The sequence below is a fragment of the Panonychus citri genome, unplaced genomic scaffold (assembly GCF_014898815.1).
Source record: "Panonychus citri isolate SS breed McGregor unplaced genomic scaffold, ASM1489881v1 Contig00134, whole genome shotgun sequence".
Taxonomy (NCBI): Eukaryota; Metazoa; Arthropoda; class Arachnida; order Trombidiformes; family Tetranychidae; genus Panonychus; species Panonychus citri.
In genome coordinates this window covers 3,220,045-3,244,716 of record NW_026515539.1, presented here as the reverse complement: position 1 = coordinate 3,244,716, position 24,672 = coordinate 3,220,045, and the positions used below count along the sequence as shown (strand labels likewise).

Here is a 24,672-nt window from a genome sequence, read left to right as displayed (position 1 = left end):
AAATGTCAACGAATTGATAATGAACATAATTATCAATCAGTAAAGATGAAAAAGAAAAAGTTCTAAAGAAACAAATTTCTAATATCATCAAATCACATTGACAATCCATGTGAATAAGTAAAAAATTGGCCTGAGAAAAATTTATACCTTAAATTGCCTTGAGGCGATAATTTGTTTTTCATATCATCACCGGGATGTACATTATTATCATAGTGACAGGAGCAAGAATATAACACCAAAGGATAATAATACAAAGGTAATAAAATCATATTAGGTAAACAAATGCTATCAAATTATTAAATATTATGATAGCATTTAGCATGAAAGTATCATTCATTCAGGAAAGAAATTCTTTACTCTTTGATTATGATAATAATATTGAGAATTGTTTGTATAGATGGAAGGAAAGTGTAACAATTGTTATCATGATAATTTGGATTTCGATGAAAATTAAAGTGAGACATCAAGAATATAAGAGAAGAAAATAATTTAGTCAAAACAGAATCTAGAGGATTGTCTGGATAACCCAATTTCCATAGTTTCTATTACTGTCAAATGTTATTCATTATCATTTTCAACTGGATCAATTCCTTTGTTCTTCCAGTTCTGAGATTCTAAGCTGAATGTTGTCGTTTTTGTTGTTATTACATTTATTATTATCATTATTTAATAGAAATTTATTTGAATAACAACCAAAGTCTTGTTACAATGCTTATGATAATTGTGAGATGTTCAAGAAAAACTTGAAACTTTTTTTTTCTTTCAAACTCCATGTAAATAAACTTGAATTTTGATTATATCATATGTGAATTTTGAAGACTAGAGGACTGAATTTTCATCGGGGAATCAGTGAGCAAATTTTCAGTCTCAGATTAGCGGAAGAAAAAAAATGTGAATAATAATAGACCTTAGTTAATGTGTAAGCTGATTAAATAATCACATTAGTAAATTGTTACATGGAAAGGATTGAATAAATTTTATGAGGAATATTTTTTTGTTGTTGTTCATTGAAACTTCAAAAACAGAAAACTGAATAAATGTTACATTATTTTCTTAATCATTTTACATTCATTAAGCATTAATCAAGTTTACATAGAGTTTTAGTAGTTTGAGAACGTTAAGATTACATGGCAATTAACACTAATCCAGTGTTACCCATGATAATTAACGAAAGTATGAATATTTATTAGCAAAGGAGATTAATGTTTACTTTATGTTGATAGAAAGTTTTTTTTTACTTCCCTGAAAGGTGAGACCTTCATATGTTAATTGATTGGATTAACTTAATTATAAAGGAAGAGAATTAACTTTAATTGTGTAAAAAAATAATGTATATTGAGGGATGAAAGTTCTAACCCCAAGTCACTGGGGGAATTCTGAGTGTTTTGTTTTATATTAATAATATCACAATTGTTGCAGTTCGATAGGCTCAGAATTTTTTTTCTTCATTCGTTTCAATGGTAAAAAAAGTGACTCAGTGAGCAAAAGTGTTTGAACTGTTTGAGAACTAAAGTGAAAACATTTCGATCTGTTGAAAGTCAATATTCATACCTCAAAGGGTATTCAACATTCTTCATGGGGATTCCTCGTAGTATAATAATGCATTGAATAACCTTAAGCTCCAGTTTAACGATTAGTCTTTAATCATTAATCATTCTCAAATTTCTCTTTGTTTTTTATCTTTAGCATTTTCCAATCAGCCTCTTCATCATTATCATCATCATCATCATCCCTACCATCAGGCTATATCTTTTATCCTGAACTTTTTTGCTCTTTCTCCTCATCATCGTCATTTTCATAGCCAGTAGCATCTTTTTAGCTCATTTTTTTCTGTTGCTGTTGGTGTTTTTTTCTCAGCTGAATTGAGATTTTTTTTCAACACTTCTACTTCTATTCATTGCTCATATCAACTCCTCATGATCAGCATGATGATTATCATGCTGATCCACATATAGTTAAGATGATTAGTTTTTGCATTATAATAATTTTTTTTTGTATCTCAACTACTGTTAACTAATGTTGACTCACACAATTAACATTATCTTGAGGTAAACACTGAAGACTTTTTTTCAGGATAAATCCAAGTGTATCCTAGTGCATTGAAGAATTGAAACTTTTTTTGTCGTTACCATTTTTCAGCATATTCCATATTCATCATTTCGAGGTAATTTACCTTAAACCATAGCATTTTCACACAAAATGTGAACGACACTATATCATATGTGATTTTCTGGGTTAAATGATATTTAAAGTTTGGTGCATAATCACAATGAATACATAAGTTTACACGAGTTAATTAATAGGCTTAGGAGGGAGTTTAGCTAATTGCTCTGATTAGCTTTTGTTCTAGAAGCTGTTTGTGGACTTGCAATATCCACTTTGTAAAAGTCGTAAACAGTAATTAGTACAAATATAAATCATTTTGCATGAAATTGAGATTGTTTTAGGGGCAGATTAATCATAAAGTCCAATTAGCTGAGGTTTTACTGAAAAAAAACTCTAGCAAAAAGATTTTAAATACTGAGAAACTCGATAATCGACTCAAGGAAAAAGATCGTGAAAAGACAAACCAATATCTTTGTAAAGGCGATGATGGTGATGTTATTACACGATAACTGTTACTCTTGTTAGTAATTTGCTAGTGATTCTACCAAGGCTTAATGAGCCTCTGCATAACTTAATCATGATTATTACCATAATCAACTCAATCATAATTATCATAATCATAATGAGAGCCAACAATCAGCAATTAACACCACAAGTGTCACCACTTACTTAAAACCTACAATAAACAATCAATACTGATATTTTGTTTCGCAAGAAAAAATTGTGGATCCATGAAAAATCAGGTGATAGTTTAAAGACAATTATCAATTAGGTTTGATCAATTTTTAGCATTTAATGTTTATTTATCAGATTTATTAATTGAAATCACGTTACTACTATTTCTTAACTGTAAGTTCAACTTGGTTTTGGTCTATTTATTTACATTTTCGACTTTGAAATATCTTCAGTCTAAAAAATATAATCTTAACAATTCTTCATACTTTCGGTGAAAACTGTATAATATCAAGATAACTTGTGAAGTAGCAGTTATCATAAGTATCAAAAGTGATGATATAATCAGAAAATGTTAAGCTAATAGCTTGAACTCCGAATTATATTATAGACGTTCAGAATTTCATATTTTTTTCTGAATTTTAACCTGAGTGATAATAAACTCTATCATCGATATAAATGATAATAGGCTAGTATCTTATAATTGATAGTGATAATATCTTTCTTATTACAACTTAATGATAGAAAAATATTCTTAGTCACATTCAAATCACCACATTATGAATTGAGAATGACATTATGTTCCCTCCCAGCACATCTTTCTCAGCATCTTAATCCTTATTAATATCAATAATGGCTCTTTAACAAAAGATAAATATTTTTGGTGTTAATACATGTATCTGTTTATTATTACCGAGTAGATTCAAGTAAAATCTTAGGGTTATATAAGTTATAAAAATAATAACTAACATGATAATACTAATAAAATAATCTTACTTAGCTAATTTATTCCTCTTGCCCTGATTTGCTTGTATTGTTTATAATGAGGTAAGAGTGAAACTTATTCATACCGAATATTGAATTGAACAATGAACTTACACTTTGTTAGTTGAATCAATATTTAGGTAGTTCATAACGATAACTGAATCTAAGCATAATTACAGTGTATTATGTAGATCTGTAAAATGTTGAGATTGATTAATTAGCTGCCTAATTTGTGTTTTATTAAATGTACTAATAATAGAAAAAGGGAGTGAAGAAATTAGTTAAACCTTACTGAATTAGCTATTACAATTGACTTGAGGCTATGAATGAATAGTTAAATGATAATAATATGATTAAGATGGGAAAAGAGAAGATGAAATAGAATGGTGATTGAAAATACAAGACATAGCACAATGGTAATATCGATAGCAAACAAGCACTGTGAGGAAAAGTTGCAAGGTACTTTGAAGAGAGAGAAGTGAAAGGACGTAAACCGATAGAACCACAAAATTTAGCTGAAAGTTGGGGATCCAACTTTTCTAATGCATTGTGACTCGTTTCATATGCGTTTCTTCAACGCTTTACATTGTTCCCAGATCAGTGAGTTTAAAGGAAACTCTTCATGTAGTAAGATAATGCAATTCGGTTGGTCAATGTGGTTTAAAGTTAACAAGCAGAGATCTGATCTTAATTTTCTCCCTCGCTCCTAAATTAGCCTTTCACAAATGGCCAAGCTGATATGGTTTTCCTCGTGAACGGGTGCTCGTATGTTTGTTAACACTTTATTTTCGTTCTATATCATGTATAGTGGGTGAAAATTTTTCGTACAATTTATTTTTTTCAATCTACGATTATTGTGAAAAACAGTTGATAAAATGACAATGATAAATGATTCGCATTTAAATATACAATGTATTTGTATTTAAACGCGGGTCTGTCAAATAAACACTAACTTATTAAAAAAATTTCTGACGAAAGTTTGTGTCCGCTTGTATCATATAAATGTAATTTTGATTTAAAATACCTTTAGTTTAAATTAATTAATTATAACAATTATGGTAGTAAAACCACCGGGGCTTAAACACATGAAAATTGATTAGTTTTGATTTAAATCAATGCTACGAATTTGTAACTTTTGTTTTGTTGATATGAAAAAAAAGGAATTTATCATTCGTAATTTGGTCTCTTCGATCACGAAACACTGTATTGTAAATGTCAGATCGTCTGAGTAGCTTTTCACTCTTGCATGAAGGAAACAAAAAAAGCTCATGAAAAACTTGATCAGAAATATATTGAGGCAAAAACACTCATGAACATGAATATTCATTGAACCATGTTACTATTTTAGCTCATACATAACCTAGTATATTTAATCTCCCTCATCTCGAGTATTCATTTAGTTACAGATCTTTCTGATCAGCTTGACTGAATGTCAATCCACTCTAATTTCTGATGACAGTTAACGGATTAATTTCAACATTAAATATAATGTTGTATTATGAATGATAATCTTCAAATATTGTCATCTCTCTCTCTCTCTCTCTCTCTCTCTCTAGTAACAGCCACATTAAAATAAATAGTATTGATCATGATTTACTCTCAAATCCAATACCAAGATACTGCTAGTACACATATACTCATTTATCCTTTATCACCGAACTTGAGTATTTATATTCAATACTTTCCATTGTTGATTAATATAATCGATACATCATGTAAACTTTTATATTCAAAGCCAGTCAGTTGCATTGGTGGCAATTATTTATTTAAGGGCTTTTCCATTAACTGAAAAACCGAATTAAACTCTGTTAATGTTGTTTTAAATATCAGCTGGTTGGTTAATTGTCAGCTGATTGCGAAAAATAACCGAGCTTTACCTTTTCCATTAACTTTTTGCCGTAGCTTCCACTTTGCTTTTCAAATAATCAACAAGTAATCTAATCGTAGTGATGATTAGATAATCTTATCTAAAAAACTCACCATAATTCAGATTAATCAAATTGGTTTAATGGAAAAGCCCTTTAATATACAGCCAAAGACTTTGTAGTTTGCAACCACTTTTTAAGATATTCACGCAGTTAACGATAATCAAGTAAAGATAACTTTTTTTGTGTCTATTTCTCAACCTGTGGACGGAATCAATCAAATTGCTGGTTATGAATCATCGAATTCGCATAAATTCAGTAGCTCAAATTGGACATTCCGACTCCCGTTCAATCCCATTTATGGCCAATTCTATTTCGAGGTCGATCGGCGACTTGTATCTCAGCCCCAAAATCGGGTAAAACTCTGTCTTACCTCATCCCCGCTCTAAGTGATTCACAATTTAAAGACAATGATCCCAATCAATTGATCTACGGAGACGAAGGACCGAAAGTGGTTGTTGTTTGTTCAGGACTCAACAAAGTCTACGAGATCAGGGAACAAATCTATTCCATTCTCAACTCTAGGAATAGTAATCGAATCATTCTATTGACTAAAGACAATGAAAAGTCAGTGTCGACAAATATTCTTAATGGTTGTGATCTTTTAATTTCTACTCCAGGACCTCTACAGAGATTCATAGACAATGGTGTAAGTCTCTTGATCTTTTTCATATTCTTAATTGTTGTCTATTATTTATAGAATAATTATCATTTTCTAATAATTTCTATTGTTCAGTGTGTTCGATTTGATATCTGTTCACTTCTTGTCTTCGATGATGCCGATAAATCATTCACCATCCAACCCGAATTGGTACAATCCATTGTCTTGGCTTATCTTAAATCTTACAAGAAACGGTGAGTAATCAATAGCTTTAAATATCGAATCCAATCTAATCAACTAATCGATCTCTTATCATCTTTTCTTAGATTAAACATTGCCGATGATTTAAATAGCCTTTTGACTGCACCAATGTTAATTCTCGCTGATTGTTGGACTAAAGAAGTGAAAAATTTCGCTACTCAATATATGAAAAATTCTATTCAAATTTTCGGTGATCTTTTCGAGGCTGTAATTGCAAATGATCTTAATTATCATGTTAAATTTATTCCTCAAGAATCAGAGAGAATCAAATCTTGTGCTGATCTAATTCATTCACTTTTATGTCGAGGTAAACTCAATAGAATTGCAATTGTTGTTCCAATGGCAAGGAAAGTGAAAGTGAGTTTAAAGCAATACTCGATTTACACTTAAATCTGTTGACCATTGGCTCGAACTAATTCAAATTAATTATGAAAATCCGAAATGAGTAGATCACATCCAAGAGTAATAACCATAATCACTGAAGACAAAGTGAAAGAATATACAAAATTAGTTCACATCGATATTTCGGACCAATTTCCATTCCAGATCATACCGATGAATTTAGAAGTCGATTCATGTTAATGTCCCTCTAAGGAGATTATTGTATACATCATGAAATTTTTACTTCCCTAAAAGGTGAGACTAAATAAAATCATTTTAATGGATATTCAAAGTGATATTTGAGATTTACCTGGAGAATATTGAGAAATCATTCATCATAAATCTCTTATTACCATCTTTTCATGAAGATTAATCTTAATTCAAAATTTATAAGTTCTGATCAAAATATCGTTTGATCATATTTGGAGAGCTAATGAAATAATACTTTGAAATCATTACCTTGATTGAATTTCATGATTGGAAAGGAACAGTTCATGATAAGGATAATTGTTAATACAATTGATCAAAAATGATTAATTCATTTAACTTTACTTTTTTCATCTATGAAACATGAGCTTAATTGTAATACATTGTACATTATTTATTAACCATTATAAGAATTTATTTTCAACATTGAGATGATTAGATTAAGATTTCTCAATGATTATTGGCTGATCATTTTAGCTTAATTTTGGTTAATCAACCTGATGAATACTTAATTTACTTACATGACTTAATTGTTAGTTGATTTTTAGAGGTGACATCATATTGTTGAGGGATAAGAGATGCAGATGAAATTAATGATCGAGATGATGGATAATAGTAGGAGTTAATTGTTGTCGTATTAATCAAAACAATTGGAGGGGATTTAACAATAATTCGAGTATTTAATTTACTATTAATAGTTAAATTTTTACTGTTGATGATCAATGATTTTGAAGCTAATTTGTTATTATCAAGAGTTAATCTTTTAATATTTGATGAATTTACTATTGATTCAACTGATTGTTGACCACTAGTTAACTCTAATTGTTGACTAAATCTGATTAATTGTAATTGCCAGACAATTGATATTATCCAAGAAACAAAAACCATTATGATTTTTATCACAATTTATCAGAGATTGAAAAAATTTAATCACAAAAAAAACTGTTATCAACTTTTACCAACAATTAAAGTCAATTGTGGTTAACATGTAAGCTCATTGACTTCACATTGGCATTTAATTAATCACAATCAATATCTCATGATGATAACAATTAATAATAATCAAAACACATTATTGTTAATCATTAACTTGTAACATTAAAAAAACACAAAAAGTTACGATTAATTTTAATCGTCACATTAATTTCCGTTTGTTGGTTAAATTAGTTGTTTATACTTAATTGTCACAATTAAAGTTGACAGTTGATAAGTTTACTATTGAATAATAGATTAGGAAATTTTTTTATCGAAATATCATTTTCATTTGGAAACTTTTCTTAGCTTCTGGTACATCAGAGTCTTTCTTTCATCGAGTATTCTGAAGCATTCAGCTCAGCATCATGTTGAGAACTGATAGTTACCATATAACTCCCATGTTCTCATGGTTTCTATAGTTACTTACAAGTGGATTCTATCTTTCTCTCTCTCTTATCATCATCATCATCATCATCATCTTCATCTCCATCTAACAAAATCTCATTCTCACTCTTTGATAATTCAGTTAATTCTGTCATCAGTTTTAATTCATTTACTTTTATTATCTTGATTATCGAAATAATTTTATCTAACAAATCAGAATCAGAATAGATAATTTATCATGTTGATCTAACTACGATTGTCATCCCAATCCGAGGGATCTTTTTGTATTAGATTGTCTGACCAATGGTCATTCTCATTCCAGTCGGATGATGTTTTTACTTGATCCATTTTCGTGTAAATGATAATTAATTTTGAACAGTTTTCTCCCTTTTCAGTTAATATATTCATTAATTTAGTTTCATTGTGATTCGCTTAACATATTATTTTTCTTTCATCAAATAAATTCGTTCCCATAGGGGATAACAATGATAATATACGAATTTATAATAGCATTTATTCACTTAATTAACGCAACCAGAATTTATCGAACTTACAAATATCGATGATTGTCACTAGTTCCAAGAAATTTTAAATTACTAAAAAAGCGTATTGAAAGATACAACGAATATTTTGGCTCAGAATGACTAATCGTTTTCGAACAATTTTTTTCATGAACAATTGTGGTTTTGTCGAAGATATAACGAGAATAATTTATTTTCGATAATTTGTTCTCTTTATGTTATCTAATCAAATGTACAAAAAACGACATTTTGAAAAGTCGACGAGATGAAAGTTCGGTTTCGAGCTTGGAACATGTATCACCATCTATGGTTCGTATTCGTAAAGTTTATTTTGGGATTCAGAATGAACAATAACTCCATCTAATGTCTTTGGAAAAGACTAGGATACGATAGTTAAACTCTTGTTCAATTATTCAATTGATTGTTAAAAATAGAAATTGAATTGAATCAGTGTTCGGTTTTAGATCAAGAATTACGGTCAGAATTGTGTTTAAACTGTTGGCGAATGAAGAACTTACCTAATACGGTTAATCTTATTGTCCGATAAACAGTTCGACCAATTCGATAATCAATTCGGCATTTGTACTCAGCTTCATCTTCTTTTTCAACAGTTCCAATAAAAAGCATCGAAATTGGATAATTTATCGTAAAATTCATTCGATCTGCTACTTCAGATGAATGTGGAGCATCTTTAAGGCTTGATTTTCGAGCATCAACTGTATAAATTGGTCTAAGTGAATCATTTCGATACCAAAGTATAAGTATAATCGTATCGTCCTTATGTTCACCCGAAATATCACAAGGAAGAGAAAAATTCTGTCCCACCAGAGCAGCAAAAGAATCTATTAGATAATGAGAAATGAATAGAAATAAGTTTATTATTATAAACAAAATGAGAACAATCTAAATGAAATTCTTATGAAAGTTCAACATTCACGATAAGTTGAAGATGCGAAAAATTTTACAATCAATCAACTAATCTTTCATGTAAATTGAAATGCTAAGAAAATATTTCATTCAACTCTCGATCATACCCCTAACAAAATTAAAGTAAATCCTCATGATCAATGAACAGTTATCATGGCAAAATGAATTTATTTATTTATCATGATCATGATATTAAAGTTTTTCCTTTTAAAAGTCATAATCATTATCACTCCGATTTTCATCTGATTATTTTCCGAATCAACTTGAAGATATTGGAGTAAAATGATCTGCTAATGTTTTCGAGTCATTTATATTCCCTACATGAATTTATAAGCACATTTTAAAAGGGTATGAATTTTTCTTCATTCTGAATATTCAATCAGAAATTCACTTGTTCATTTCATGATAAATTATCTAAAAATAACCCTCAACAATATTCAACTTGACTAATGGTTAATTGCAAATTTGTTTTCATGAAGAGAGACCAGAATATGTTCATCTTCATCTTTTCGTATAAATTTATATTTAATTCAACATCGTTTCTCTCCTAGAACATATCCATGAATAATAACAAAAGAATATCAGATAATTTCTCCAATTCTATCGAAATTAGAATAAACTATCGTGTTCGTATTATCTAGTAATTTAGATTCTTGTCAGATGAATGAGAAGTTAATCGTGTAAAGATGATCATCTAACTGTGATGGAAGCAAAAACAAGAAAATTCTGATAGTTTTTCCTCATTTTATCAGTAAGAAATTACCGTAAATATGAGATACAATAAGACATTCATATTCTGATGTTAAATATGTACAATTCTGACTGATGATGACGGATAAGAACTCAAAAAGCATTTCCTTTAAACCTGAGTCAAAGTTTCAAGTGAAACGTCAAGTGCATCCGATTATTCAATTAGCCAGAGAATCAGCAAAATTAGGATAATAAGAAATCATCAAGGTTATACAATCATAATGATCATACAATCATACTCATGATGAGAATAAGAATGATGGGATTTGTTGACGATAATAATATGGGAGGAATGAGCACTTTCGTTCATTTTATCAATTTCTTTTTTCTTCCAATTCCTTTATTTGTACTGAGCTTTTTTTGCCTTTTCAGTTTATGAAAGATGATGATTCTCAGTATCTCTTTGCTTGAAAGTATTAATAATTTATTTTTATTTTTAATATTATATATTAAACCAACAATGAACAATAAAAATCTCAAAGAAATGTTAACTAATTATCTAAGCTCGTTTATACACTTTACCTTATTGTTACCTATTCATTTATGGTAATCTTGAACCTTTGACCGCTTTGTACCTTGGTGATTATGCTATTTACTTTACCGCTCACGATTTGTCAACATACTGTAACTTCACTGTGGTTTAATATGTTTCTATTTACACCAGAGATCAAACAATTCTCCATGTATACAGTTCTGGTTCCAATCTTTAGCAATTCAAGATGAGCTGATTATTTACCATCCAGATAATTGCTTCTGGTTGTGAAAGTATTTCCTTAATTCTTCATCTATTTTCTCAAAATTTGAAAACAAAACTTTCCTTGGTGGTTCATTCAGCTGGTTCCTATTAACTCCAATACCCATTGATTGTTAGAATGATCTTATTCGTGCTAACATTTACTGGACACAAATTAATTCAACAGTTTTCTTGCTCATTTCTTCACTTCGATTTCAATTCTCTATTCGTTTATTAATTACCCGATACGATATTGATCGATACTATCTAGTTGGATATTTGATTGATTAATTATTTTCCATTTATGGAGTATGTGAATTCAACCAAGTTAATTACCTTACGTTTATACAGGGCGTAACAACCAAATATCCGGACTTTTGACGCTTTACCATTTCTAGGCTATTTATTAGGTCAGAGTTTTTTCTTCGCGATTCTACAGAGAAAATGTGAAAGTTTTGTTGTGTTCTGATTCGGAACTTTTCCATAAAGCCGTTACCGAGCAGTGGCCTCTCAAAGTCGGAAAAGTGGTACATTTAGATGCAAAACTTTTTTCGAGAAATTTTTCCCGGCCATTTGAAAGTTCTAAAATTATCAAACAAACCGCGCTAATCATCTTTTTGATCTGACTTTTCGTTCAGGAGTAATTGGCCTTCAAAGGTGCGTACTTATCCCGTTGACATTCACATGAAATTTTTGACCTTTTTTGATTGTCTTGAAATTGAGTCCTAGTAAATTTCCGATGCCGAAATTAGTATTTAGGCCGATTTTATCCTAATTGTTAAACTTTTAACAAGTTTACCATAAGGCCAATTAGGGTACTGAATAAAACAAATAGGCGGTGATTCCAGACCAGCTAGTACATTGAAATGAATTTTTTTGTCTTTTTCCATCCTTTTCCAACATTTTTTCATCGAATCAGATAAGCTAAGTTGTGTGTTGATTTAAATATAATCATGTGATTTGTTAATGTTAATCACAAATACTGGTTAATACTGATTTATTTCACTCATAAAATCATCAACATGTTGCCTTTTTATGCAAGAAAATTATTTATATTACCAAAATGATTACTAGAAAGCTTCCAGTAAAAACGCGTAAAAACTCATTATTAAAACCATCTATTTTCGTGAAATCCCCTCAAGCCCTCCAAAATTTTGTCCTTTGCTATACCGAAGAACTTTTATTTGAAAAAAAGGAGAAAATACCAGGAGCCAACAAACTTTTTATCATAGGTGATTGTATTGCACAAACTGGATCCGAAGTCCCCGTGTTTTTTATTGCTACATGTAAGTAATTTACTTCTAATATTTGCGTCTTGCTTTCTAATAATTACTATTATTTTTTTGGTATGTAGCCAAAGTAAAAAAAAATTAGAAGAATATCTGGGCGAAACGCTTCATCCTGAGATTGCGAAAATTTTAGATTCAGCAAAAGAGAGAATATTAAACCAAATGGAATCTTCACCCACTCACTTACCTACATCATTACAATCAATGAACCAGCAAAATCTATCACAAGTTGAAGGTAAGTAACTGCGCAATAAATGCACTTGATTTCTAAATTCATTGCTTTACAATTTTAAGGGACAAACAAACCATCATCATCAAAATCCAATCGGCGAACCAGAAAATCAAGATTGATTCATTGATTTCGCTTTTTTCTTTCGATCCTTCTTACGATCATCTTGTTTTCATCAACTTTTATACCTTTTTGATTGCCGTGCAATCGAGCTAACCGATCCAATTTCTCTTATTAATTTTCAGATTCGAATGATCAATTATCATCGACATCCGCATCTACAAAGCTTAATCTCAGTAAATACAAACAAGGTGACTTCATCATATCTGAAGAGTTCGGCGTTTTAGTATACAATTTACACAATTTACGTGTCGAAGGCTCGTTAGTCAGTGACGATGTGATCAACGCTTATTTGTGGATCATTCGAAAATGGAGGATGAGGATGAAGATAAGGACGAGGAGCGAGGAAGGAGAGAGAGAGGGAAAAGTGGTTTGGTGGTGATGATGATGATGGTACCAGGTGAACCAACAGGTTTGTTCACCTGGCCAAAGTTGTTGAGACATCTTCCGGTGGCCATCCTCGTAAAGTCCCTTTTACGATAATAACAATCCAAACGACTCAGTCCAAATTCCATATCGAAGGTTGCAGTTAGGTTGTTCCATGTGCGATTACCAAGGAGTACATAGAGAATATTAAAGAAAATATAATGGTTATAAACTATAAGTTGTAAATTGATTAAGATGTTTAAGTTTGCGTTAATTGAATTTTTTTTGTGACTTATGACAATAATAACTAATTGTCTAAGTATATTTTTTTTATAATTCGTTTTGTGTATTTTTTTAACACCAATAATACCAAAGTATATATTATAAGTAAGATAAATTTAATCTAGTTGATTATAAATCAGCCCAATCCCATGTCGAAACCGGTGTATATGATCTTTGTTCAATAGGTTCAACTGGGAACACGAATAATTGATGAAAAGCTTTCTCATCTGAGGTTAAGGCATGTAAATCAAGGCCTTCTAGTTCAGGGATACGGCGGTGACGAATAACTGAAGATGGTTCAGTTTCTTTTTTCCAATCTTTCCAATTTTTATCGAGTGCGATGAAGTCTTCAATTTTTTCTTTTGTTGGCAGCTTCCCAATGACGATATCCAATATTTATTCGTTCCTTTGCCGGTAGTCTAGCGATATTCATTTCTTCAAACAGTTTACTTCTCATTTCGATCAGGGTAGAGAATCCGAGGGCTTGTATTGTCAGTTTTACGAACTTAGAGAAAGACGGATCGGTAGTGAAATATCTATAATTTCTTTCTCGGCTGTATGGATATTTAAAATGGAAGTATTCTGGCTGAATATTTCCAGACTCCAACCATCGCGACGGTACTTTCCAGCTAACATGTACGACTTTCTTCTTTTCTTTGACCTGTTCTTTCGATTTCACGAACGCCATTGGTTTAAATCGATTGTTTCGATGACGATCATCAAATTTCTGTGGCCAGCGGTTCATTTCGAAAGACTATTTATTTTGTTGTTGATGTGTTTGTTTTTTTTTTTTAAATAACCTAAATTTCCAAATAACTATGGAAATTTTATTAAGGGAAGAAATAATAATAATAAAGAAATAAAATAATTCATTAGTAAGATAATAAAGTGATTAAATAAACATAATAGTGATGATGATTGTTAGTTAAAATGATTAAAATGCTGAAATTAATTGTGGTGATTGTATTGTTGGCGCTACTGGTATATACACCGAACGGGCTTTCAAATGGTTAATACACAGTATGTATAACATAGTCGGAATTAAGACACAGAGAAAGATGAAAGAGAACCAATTCTTTTCCAACCAATACAAAAATGAATACGTATATTCACTTTTAGATTCCAATTTAACTTGTTGTAATTCAATCTCTTGCATGTCCACAATCTCAATTTCAAAAGCAGGGACATCAGTTTCTAAATATCTTAATGCTTTTTCTTTTATATCAAATGTATATTGTTGCTTGAGTTGAAGTCGATCTTTTGTCCAGTTAAAATTTCCAACAGAGAATGATTCTGATGGGGACAAGATAAATGGAGCATTTGGACAAGTATAATTTTTTCCATCGATCGTTATATTTCGATTGATACAAAAAATATGAATGTTTTTGTAGCCAAAGATTACTTGAGAAAACGAAAGTTTTGGCTTCGTAGGTGAGCAATCAGAAATTTTCCAATAAGCATTCGTTTCTTGCAAAGTCTCAGCTTCATCACAATGGAAGTATTCATCGGTTGGGGCTGGAGCAGATACCGCTTTGATTTTGTTAGTCTGTACCGGACACAATTGTTTCGTGTATAAATCTAAAAGGAATGTTTTTGGTCCAATATATTCCACCATACAGTAAGATTGATTAACTGGTTTAATCAATTTGTTGAATGTTTCAATTTCAACGAAAGTTTTGTTTTCACTTATGATTGGTACGCTATAGTCAAGAGTTATTGAATTATCATTATTAAAATTACAACTGAATGTCTTTGTTTTAAGAATCGGGCATCGATTTTTGCAAGGTGGATCCAGTTTCAATGAATTATAGAATTCATTTAGAGTTCCAGTGTTTTTGAAATCATTAATTGATCTAGAGATATGAGTAAATCTTTGAATAAGTTCAATAAAATCGACAAACAGTGTTGACATTACTTCTTCCAATCTATTCACTCTCATTTCTAATTTTTCTAAACTCTCGACAATAGTATGAATATTTTTTGTTATATTACTAACAACTTTTGAAATTGATTCATCATTGAATTTCGTAGTATTAACTGTTCTTAGAATATCATTACGGACGGACGAGATCTCGCTTCTATAAATTGAAGTTTTTTCTCCACTCCAAATCTGGATGATTGATGGCACAACTAGCGATACTCCAACGAATATTAAGGAAGAGGCTAAAAAGACACCTCTCTTTCGAGTTTGTTTGTATTCTTTGCACAGGTTTTTGACGGGTCTGATGAAATGTTCCTCGTACATAGTTTTACATTTTCGTTTCAGTGATGATACTATTTCTGCCTTTTTTGAGGTTTGAGCAGCCTGTGAGTCTGTTGTATCAATAAAAGTTTCTGTGACATTATAATCAGCATAATCATTTTGAATATTTGGCGCTTTGTTGTTTAGTTTCTTTTTTAAGAATTTCATCAGGGTAATGCAAGAGTAAGGAGAAAATTTGCAAAATTCTTTTGTAGGTGGACATTGATGTTGGTTCATAGATTGAAATCCATCTATTGTTTCGTTTTTGTAACTAAATTTAGTTACAGTCGCATCGTAGAAACATTCTTGAGTTAGTGATCTTTTATTTGTTCCTTTAGGTTCATCAGCAGAATATGAGACATTAGGGAAGAGAGCCTCACATGGATCAAAAACAACAAGTATGTGTTGGACATCAGAGCGTCCAATTTCTACTTTGGTGTCTAAATAATTCAACACATAATCGCTGGAAGGAACGAAGTTCATTTTTGCTTGCACATGAAATGAAATGAGTAATAATGATGTGAATATACAACTTAACCGCGAAAACTTTTCTTGTGGGTTAAAGCGTTGTTTTACTTTTCTTGTAATTAATTTACGTTTTTGAGAGACACCATCAATTATCTCTTCCTTTGACATTTCTTCCGCTGTCGATTCAGGTTCAGTTGAAACTTCCGAATCGACCAAGTTTGCAAAAGGGTCAGGCACATCTAAATCTCGAAGATTCCGCGGTTCGTATCTCTTTAGTCGTTCTACATTGTAAGGTTCAAAACTTGAATCGTTAACAAAATAACTATTGTTTCCGATTTTTCGTGTAACCTTATAGGGTCCTCGGTAAGCTTGGGTAAACTTCTGTGGTTTTGGAAGAATCTGAACAAGTACTAGATCGCCGATGTTAAATTGAACGTCACGGTGATTATTATCATATTCAATTTTTTGTTTTCCCTTTTCATGTTCTGCATATTGTCTTGCCAATGCTCTCATTTTTGGCCATTCGTCGCGTAACAATTTATCGTAGTCTTTCAGGTCGCGATATTTTGTTTTAGGAATATCGTTAAAATCATTCGGCATGATGGGTTCCCTTGCATGTAACATAAAATAAGGAGAACAACCAAGAGTTTTGTTATTTGAAATATTATAACAAAAGGTAGCGAGTGACAAATAACTATGCCATTCGTGAGGTCTCTCTTTTGTGTAATGAGTTATAATATTCGTAATTAATCCGTTAACTTTTTCAACTTGACCATTTGTTTTCGGATGGTAAGCAGTGGAATGAACATGTTTCATATTTAACCGCCACGTTAGTCCAGCGATAACATTGTTGAGGAATCCAGTTCCCCTGTCAGAAATCAGCATTTCTGGTGCTCCATGTCTGAGGATTATTTTTTCCATAAGAAAAATAGCCACAGTCCGAGCACTGCAATCAACCGTTTTTTCAGTTTCAGCATATTTAGTAAATAAATCAACAAAAACTAGTATGTATCTTTCACCACCAGGGGCAACGTCTCTAAATGGTCCAACAAAATCAATGCCGACTTTTTCGAATGGTCGTGTGGTTACTATTGGATTGAGTAGGCCCTTGGGTAACATGTGTTCAATTTTGACTAATTGACAACTTTCGCATGTACTAACATATTTTGAAATGAAACTAGACATTCTGGGCCAATAATATTTCTGTGAAATATTTGCGAATGTTTTTTGTATGCCTCCATGACCGGCGGTGGCGTCATCATGGTACCTTTTAGAAATATCGATTCTTAATTTGTTATTAGTATATCTCATTAATCTTGGGGGTAATTTAGCTTTTGACTTAAGAAAGCAAAGAGCGCAATTGTCAGTGTAAATTTCAAAATAAATCCCTTCAAGATATTGTCGAAATTTTTCAACAGCAAAGATTATAGCTAAACATTCCCGATCGGCGATTCCATAATTTTTTTCGGCTCCTCTAAGGAGCCTACTAGCATAAGCGACTGGTCTGAAATTTTCTCCAGACTTTTGAAGTAGAATCGCTCCTAATCCAACGTCAGAAGCATCGGTACGGAGTTGTGTGGGTTGTGTTGGATCAAAATGTAATAAAATTTGATCCGAAATCAATAAATCTTTTAACAACTGAAAAGATTTTTCTTGTTCTTCTGTCCAAAGAAATCGGACATTATTCTTTGTTAATCTAGTTAGAGGTTCAGCAATTTTAGAGAAATCTTGGACATGTCTACGATAATAAGAGCAAAGTCCAACAAATGATCTTATTTCGGTTATTGTTTTTGGTTGAGGTGCCAGCTTAATAGCCGACACTTTATCTGGATCAGGCCGTTGACCATTTTCATCAACGATGAAGCCCAGATACAGTATTTTTGTTTGGAAAAAATGGCATTTACTTGGTTTTAGTTTTAAGTTGTTTCGAATTAATCTAGCAAAAACCTGTTGCAGATCATCGAAATGTTCCTCGATTGTTTTCGAAAAAACGACAATATCATCCAAGTAAACAAGAACTTTAGAATATCTCATTCCGGAGAATACTGTATTCATTGTTCGGCAAAAGGTTGCGGGTGCGTTTACAAGTCCAAAAGGCATTCGAACAAATTCCCATATTCCCTCTGTTGTGATAAATGCTGTTTTTGCAATGTCTTCTTGAGCAACTTTGATTTGGTAATAGCCAGAACGTAGATCTAATGAGCTGAATATTTTTGCTCCCGCCAAAGAATCTAAAGACAATGATATATCTTGAATTGGGTATACATCTCGTTTTGTTATGGCATTGAGCTTGCGATAGTCAACACAGAATCTCAATTCGCCACTTTTTTTCGGTACAATTACCACAGGTGATGCCCAAGGAGAGAAAGAAGGACGAATGAACCCACACTCGAGTAAGTTTCTGATGATTTCTTGAGACTTCTCTCTCAATGCGATTGATTGACGATAAGGGTTTGCATGTATCGGTGGTTCGTCACCAGTGTCAATTCTATGTTCATATAGTTCAGTTGTTGATAACTCATGATCAGAAATAGCGAAAACATCTCTATGTTTATTAACCAAATTTTGAAATCGATCTTGATCTTCCTTTTTCAATTTTCCAACATTGAGTTCGAGAATTGAAATTGGTTCGTGATTTTTCAAGATTTAAGTTCATTATCAAAAGTTGTTCTCCTGTCTCGGTTAAACTTTTAGTGTCAGTTTCATAATCGTTTGGAACTGAAGCGATGAAAATTTTCTTTTCTTTTACATTAATTATTAAATCAGCAAGTTCTGAAATATCTTGACCAATCAATAGATCAACATCAGCTGGTAATTCACTGATTACCATCACATTGGACTTAATGCTGACATTACTTACTCCATCGGCTACATTAATTTCTACTTTAGCCTGTCCCACAGGTTTTATTGGCTTATTATCCGCAGCAGTTGTCGGTGGACCAGTGTATCTTTTCAACTCAACGTCGAGTTTGGATATCGCTTTCATGGTCATTACTGATAACTCGGCCCCAGTGTCTATCATTGCTTTCATTTTCTGACCATTGATCAATACCTCGATTATTATCAGTCGATTTTTTTCTGCTTCAAGATTCGTGACGACAATATTTATCGTTCTAGTAGCACTAGTAATTACAGGGGTCCAATCGTCAATTTCAGGTTCAACATCATACTGATTTTCACTTTCTTGGTGGTTTTCTTGAGTTATTACAAAATTTTGTTTATTTTGGTTATCTCTATTTTGATTGTATTTCTGCATTAATTTTTGACAATTTGATCTATAGTGTCCTGGTTCTTTACAATAGTAACAATAAATCTCAGTTGGATCAAAATGTTGAGAAGTTGATGGATGGTTTTGCTCAGGATGGGCAAAATTATATCCTTGTTGATAATTTTGATTGTTTGGAATTTGTTGGTTACTAAAATTTTGTTGTTGGTATTGTACTCCATTGTTTTGAGCTCGAGGTCTGCTTCGATAACCTTGAGAGTTTCGTTGAGGTTTAAATTGACTGTTCAGATCTTGGGGATCTTGTAGGTTTTGTTGTTGTTGAACTTGATTTATCAATTCTTGATTATTAAAGTTCGTGTTTGTTTGTCTGAACTGCATTGGTTGGTTCTGATTGTAATTAGAATAACCTTGTTGAAAATTTCTACGTGGTTGAAATTGATTGTTAAAATTTTGAAAACCTCGTGGGTTCTGATGTTGAAATTGATTGTTAAAATTTTGAAAACCTTGTGGGTTTTGTTGTTGTAATTGGTTATTATAATTTTGAAAACCTCGTGGGTTTTGTTGTTGAAATTGATTGTTAAAATAATTTCCAGTATATCTTCTTCGATTGTAGAAGTAATTGTTTGAATTTTGGTTTGACGTTATCATTTTTTCATCAAAATTTCCTGGTCTTATTCTCATACTTCGCTGTTGGTCGAATTTGTTCTTTTGATAATAAAACTCAGCTTCTTCTGCCAAATTTTTCATTTCATCCAATGAATTGACTTTGGTTAACGCAATATAATTTAGTATTCCGGGTAACAACCCATTTTTAATATATTGAACTTTTTCATCCAATTCCATATTAACATCGAGTTTTGCACATAATCCTATCATCTCGAATATGTACGATCGGACATCTTGACTTTCGGATTGTTTTTTATTTTCGATTCTCATTCTGAGTGTATTTTTACTAAACGAGGTCTTTTTAAAAGCTAAGATTAGTTTTGCTTTTAAATCATCGTAAGTTGTTGGTCTTTGGCCACTTGGTTTAGACCTTATACTCCCGGTATACCAATCTTTTGCTGGTCCTTTTAAATACAATGGTAATCTTCTGAAACGGTCAATATCATCTAATCCAGCCGCTTCAGTGATTTGTTCGAATTCCTCGATCCATTCACTGACTTCGTTGTTAACTCCGTTAAAATCTTTGATATTGTTTAGAAGTGTATCTGAGTAATTTCTTCTTACTCCATCTCGAACGGGAGATTTAGATTTACTCCTCTCGCTTTTCCCAATAGGATTTACTATTGACGGTTCGCTCATTGTGATCAATTAGGCAGAAAGACAAAGACGAATTTTGAATTACGATGATGGTTTGAGACACTAATTGTTTACCAAAATAAGATGATTAAACAAATCACCAGCATAAAAGTTTTACACATCTTACAGAAATCATGCATTAAGTCGGACAAATATGAATTTATAGGTTTCAATGATGAACCAGATAAACACGAAGATGAATGGTAACAATAATAAAATAAGAATGATCACCTTTTTCTCTTCTATTGATAGAGTTGACATCTGACAATACAAACGCAATTGTAACTAATAACTAAGTTAATCAATTGTTTCGACAGATTAATCACCAATAATACAAATGAAACACAATTGTAACTAATAACTAAGTTAATCAATTGTTTCGACAAATTAATCACCAATAACACAAATGAAACACAATTGTAACTAATAACTAAGTTAATCAATTGTTTCGACAAATTAATCACCAATAACACAAATGAAACACAATTGTAACTAATAACTAAGTTAATCAATTGTTTCGATAGATTAACCACCAATAACACAGATGAAACACGATTGTAACTAATAACTAAGTTAATCAATTGTTTCGATAGATTAACCACCAATAACACAGATGAAACACGATTGTAACTAATAACTAAGTTAATCAATTGTTTCGACAAATTAATCACCAATAACACAAATGAAACACGATTGTAACTAATAACTAAGTTAATCAATTGTTTCGACAAATTAATCACCAATAACACAAATGAAACACAATTGTAACTAATAACTAAGTTAATCAATTGTTTGATAGATTAACCACCAATAACACAGATGAAACACGATTGTAACTAATAACTAAGTTAATCAATTGTTTCGATAGATTAACCACCAATAACACAGATGAAACACGATTGTAACTAATAACTAAGTTAATCAATTGTTTCGATAGATTAACCACCAATAACACAGATGAAACACGATTGTAACTAATAACTAAGTTAATCAATTGTTTCGATAGATTAACCACCAATAACACAAATGAAACACAATTGTAACTAATAACTAAGTTAATCAATTGTTTCGATAGATTAACCACCAATAACACAGATGAAACACGATTGTAACTAATAACTAAGTTAATCAATTGTTTCGACAGATTAATCACCAATAATACAAATGAAACACAATTGTAACTAATAACTAAGTTAATCAATTGTTTCGACAAATTAATCACCAATAACACAAATGAAACACAATTGTAACTAATAACTAAGTTAATCAATTGTTTCGATAGATTAACCACCAATAGTTGCGATAAAATTCTTATAATACCAGATGATGACTAATGATATTCTTAGTTTTTATCCTTACTCGCAAACTTACGTCTTGTTTCAGTTTGAACAATTGATTAAGATTTATAATAAAAATATAATCGAAAACATTAAAAGCTTCGCACGAGAAACAAAATCTATCATGTCATTTGTCGCTGTAGTAATCTAAATGTAATGTTATCAATACGAAAGAATCGATTTTGAATTGTAAGCTATACAATTAATCGATATTTCAGAAAAATCGATTTAATCGATTCCTTTGTGTAACATTCGTTACGATTTTTTTCATTGTTTTGTTCAAATTAATATCACTAAACTTTGGTAATTAAGACCAATTTCACATTAATGCATCCACGATATGTTTTCTTTGAGAATACGGCATAGATATTAATTGTAAATGTTAAATTGTGATTAAAAAAAAACTTACGTTTTGGCCAAAGTTTCTCTCCAGTCACTTTTGCCAAGAGTATTTCCCAACTGGTGAAGTTTTCTCCTTTTGTTGGAATTGTTTTATTTATTTTTTTACAATTATCTTAATAATAAGAAAAAGAAAACAATCATTTATAAAAGAGAAAGAAAAGAAAAATAGCAAAGAGGGCACAATAAATAAGGAAAATAACCCAATTACACTCGGAATACCGAGTAATTTTCACTAAAATCACGTCTAATAAGGTCACCAAAATGTTTCGATAATCCGGAGATTAGCCACCTTACTCAAACTGTTTTAATTAAATCACCGTAATAATCACATTAAACTAATTAATTAGTTGTTATTCGAAATATATGATTATAATGTAAAACTTAGATTATTACACTGTTAATAATTTTAAATATAACATAATCGGAGTTGGTTGCCAACTGGCCTTTTTTTCTTATACAAAAAGAAAATGGAGGATGAGGATGAAGATAAGGACGAGGGAGCGAGGAAGAAGGGAGAGAGAGAGGGGAAAAAGTGGTTTGAGTGGTGATGATGATGATGGTACCAGGTGAACCAACAGGTTTGTTCACCTGGCCAAAGTTGTTGAGACACTCTCTCTGTTTTTGCCAGAAACACGTGTACAAACTTGGTCCAGAAGACAATCATCACTTTAAAATGGAGCAAATAATATAAAAACAAGAAAATCAAGAACAACAAAACTATCATCAAAAACACACAATCAATCCTCAGAAATAATTAAATCTTTGGCTGCGCGAGTTGCTGTTTTGGAAAAACTATTGTTGATAAAAAAACAAAAGTAAGTATTAATAGTTAATCATTGTGCAAATTATTACTAATTTTTTACTTGTTTAATTGTTAACGAAATTAATATTATATTATTTTTTTATTTCAGTACGCATGGCCTCCGGGTTAAAATTTCGCGGAAGAAAGGAGACAACAGAATCTTCGATCACAATGATATTAAAAATGGCAAAATACTTGATGCATTTTCAATGAAAAGATGAAAAAGAATGTAGAGATTCAACCAATGGATATCGAAGATGCAAGTGCTCTCATTGTGTCTCGAACAAATTGAGGACTTATGGTCGAAGCAACCGTTTTTTATCATTCGCGCAGCAAAGGCGATATCGACAATTTATCAGTAGTTAGATAATCAAGACATTCCCATTTACCATTGTTTTGATTGATAAGATTTTCTTATCGCTTTCGATGCGCAATTGATATAAAATTACCCTCAAACTCATTTCGTTTGGCTGTATATTAACTGTTGATTGAGAGCTTGTTAATTTCACTTCAAAATAGTTATTCTAATCATTTCGCTAATTACAAGTTCGATTGATAATTAAAAGGGGCAGAGGTTGAACAAAAAGTTCCAAACGTAATAATCAGTTTTCTGGTCAAGATTTTCGGTCACTTCCTTCAGACGATAACATTTCATCGCCAGCGAAATTCAATCAGGTATATAATCATCTTCATCTTCATCTTCATCAAGATGATTATATGTTGGATTATCCCCTCATCCTTGTTATCATTAATATTAATATTAATATATTGATACAGTTATTGACAATAACTTATTGTATCATGAGCAATGAGCTTGAGAGATGAAGGTGAAGATGAGTGAGGAAAACTTAAGACAATCCCAGAAACGAAGCTTGAAGTCAGTTCCTCCAGTAACGACACATCCATTTATGTCAAGGGTCACTATTCCGTTCACCGATCGAGCACATACATCTTTATTCTCAGCTGTAAGAGCTGGAAGGTCACTGGCCCAAAGAGAGCGAATACGTTCCGAAGTGCCACAATTCCACAAAATAACATGTCCACCATGTGTTAACGATTTGCACAATTCATCTTCTAAAATGAAATCTTGATTATATAATATAATTATATTGAAATCAATATAGTTATAATCTTAGAACCTTCCTCGGAATTTATGGACCGGAATTGATAATATTCTTGGACTTCTATTAATCAACGTAATCAAGGTTATACTAAATGAGTTTTATTCCTACTTAGTTAACTTTGATATTGATTGACACAAAATTTAATATAATCGGTTAAATTATTGATTCTGTTGAATCAAAGATACTGTGATTTCCATGTAATCATTTCATCGGAATCATATAATTCACATTGAAATCGTATTATCTATTAGAATTTCAAGTTTCTGGTTGATTAC

The 24,672-nt window shown here is 31.3% G+C and overlaps 1 protein-coding gene across 2 annotated transcripts in view; it reads right to left on the bottom strand.

Moving 5' to 3' along the window:
- Positions 1-24,672, bottom strand: part of LOC128391006 (synaptogenesis protein syg-2-like) — a 105,566-nt gene that overhangs the window by 33,884 nt on the left and 47,010 nt on the right. Inside the window, exon 2 of one of the 2 annotated variants that reach the window (XM_053350830.1) lies at positions 9,317-9,640. In XM_053350830.1, coding sequence (XP_053206805.1) covers positions 9,317-9,640 — 324 coding nt within the window. Of the gene's footprint in view, positions 1-7,439; positions 8,244-9,316; positions 9,641-24,672 lie in introns of those variants that run through there. The other variant, XM_053350831.1, reaches the window with a different exon arrangement.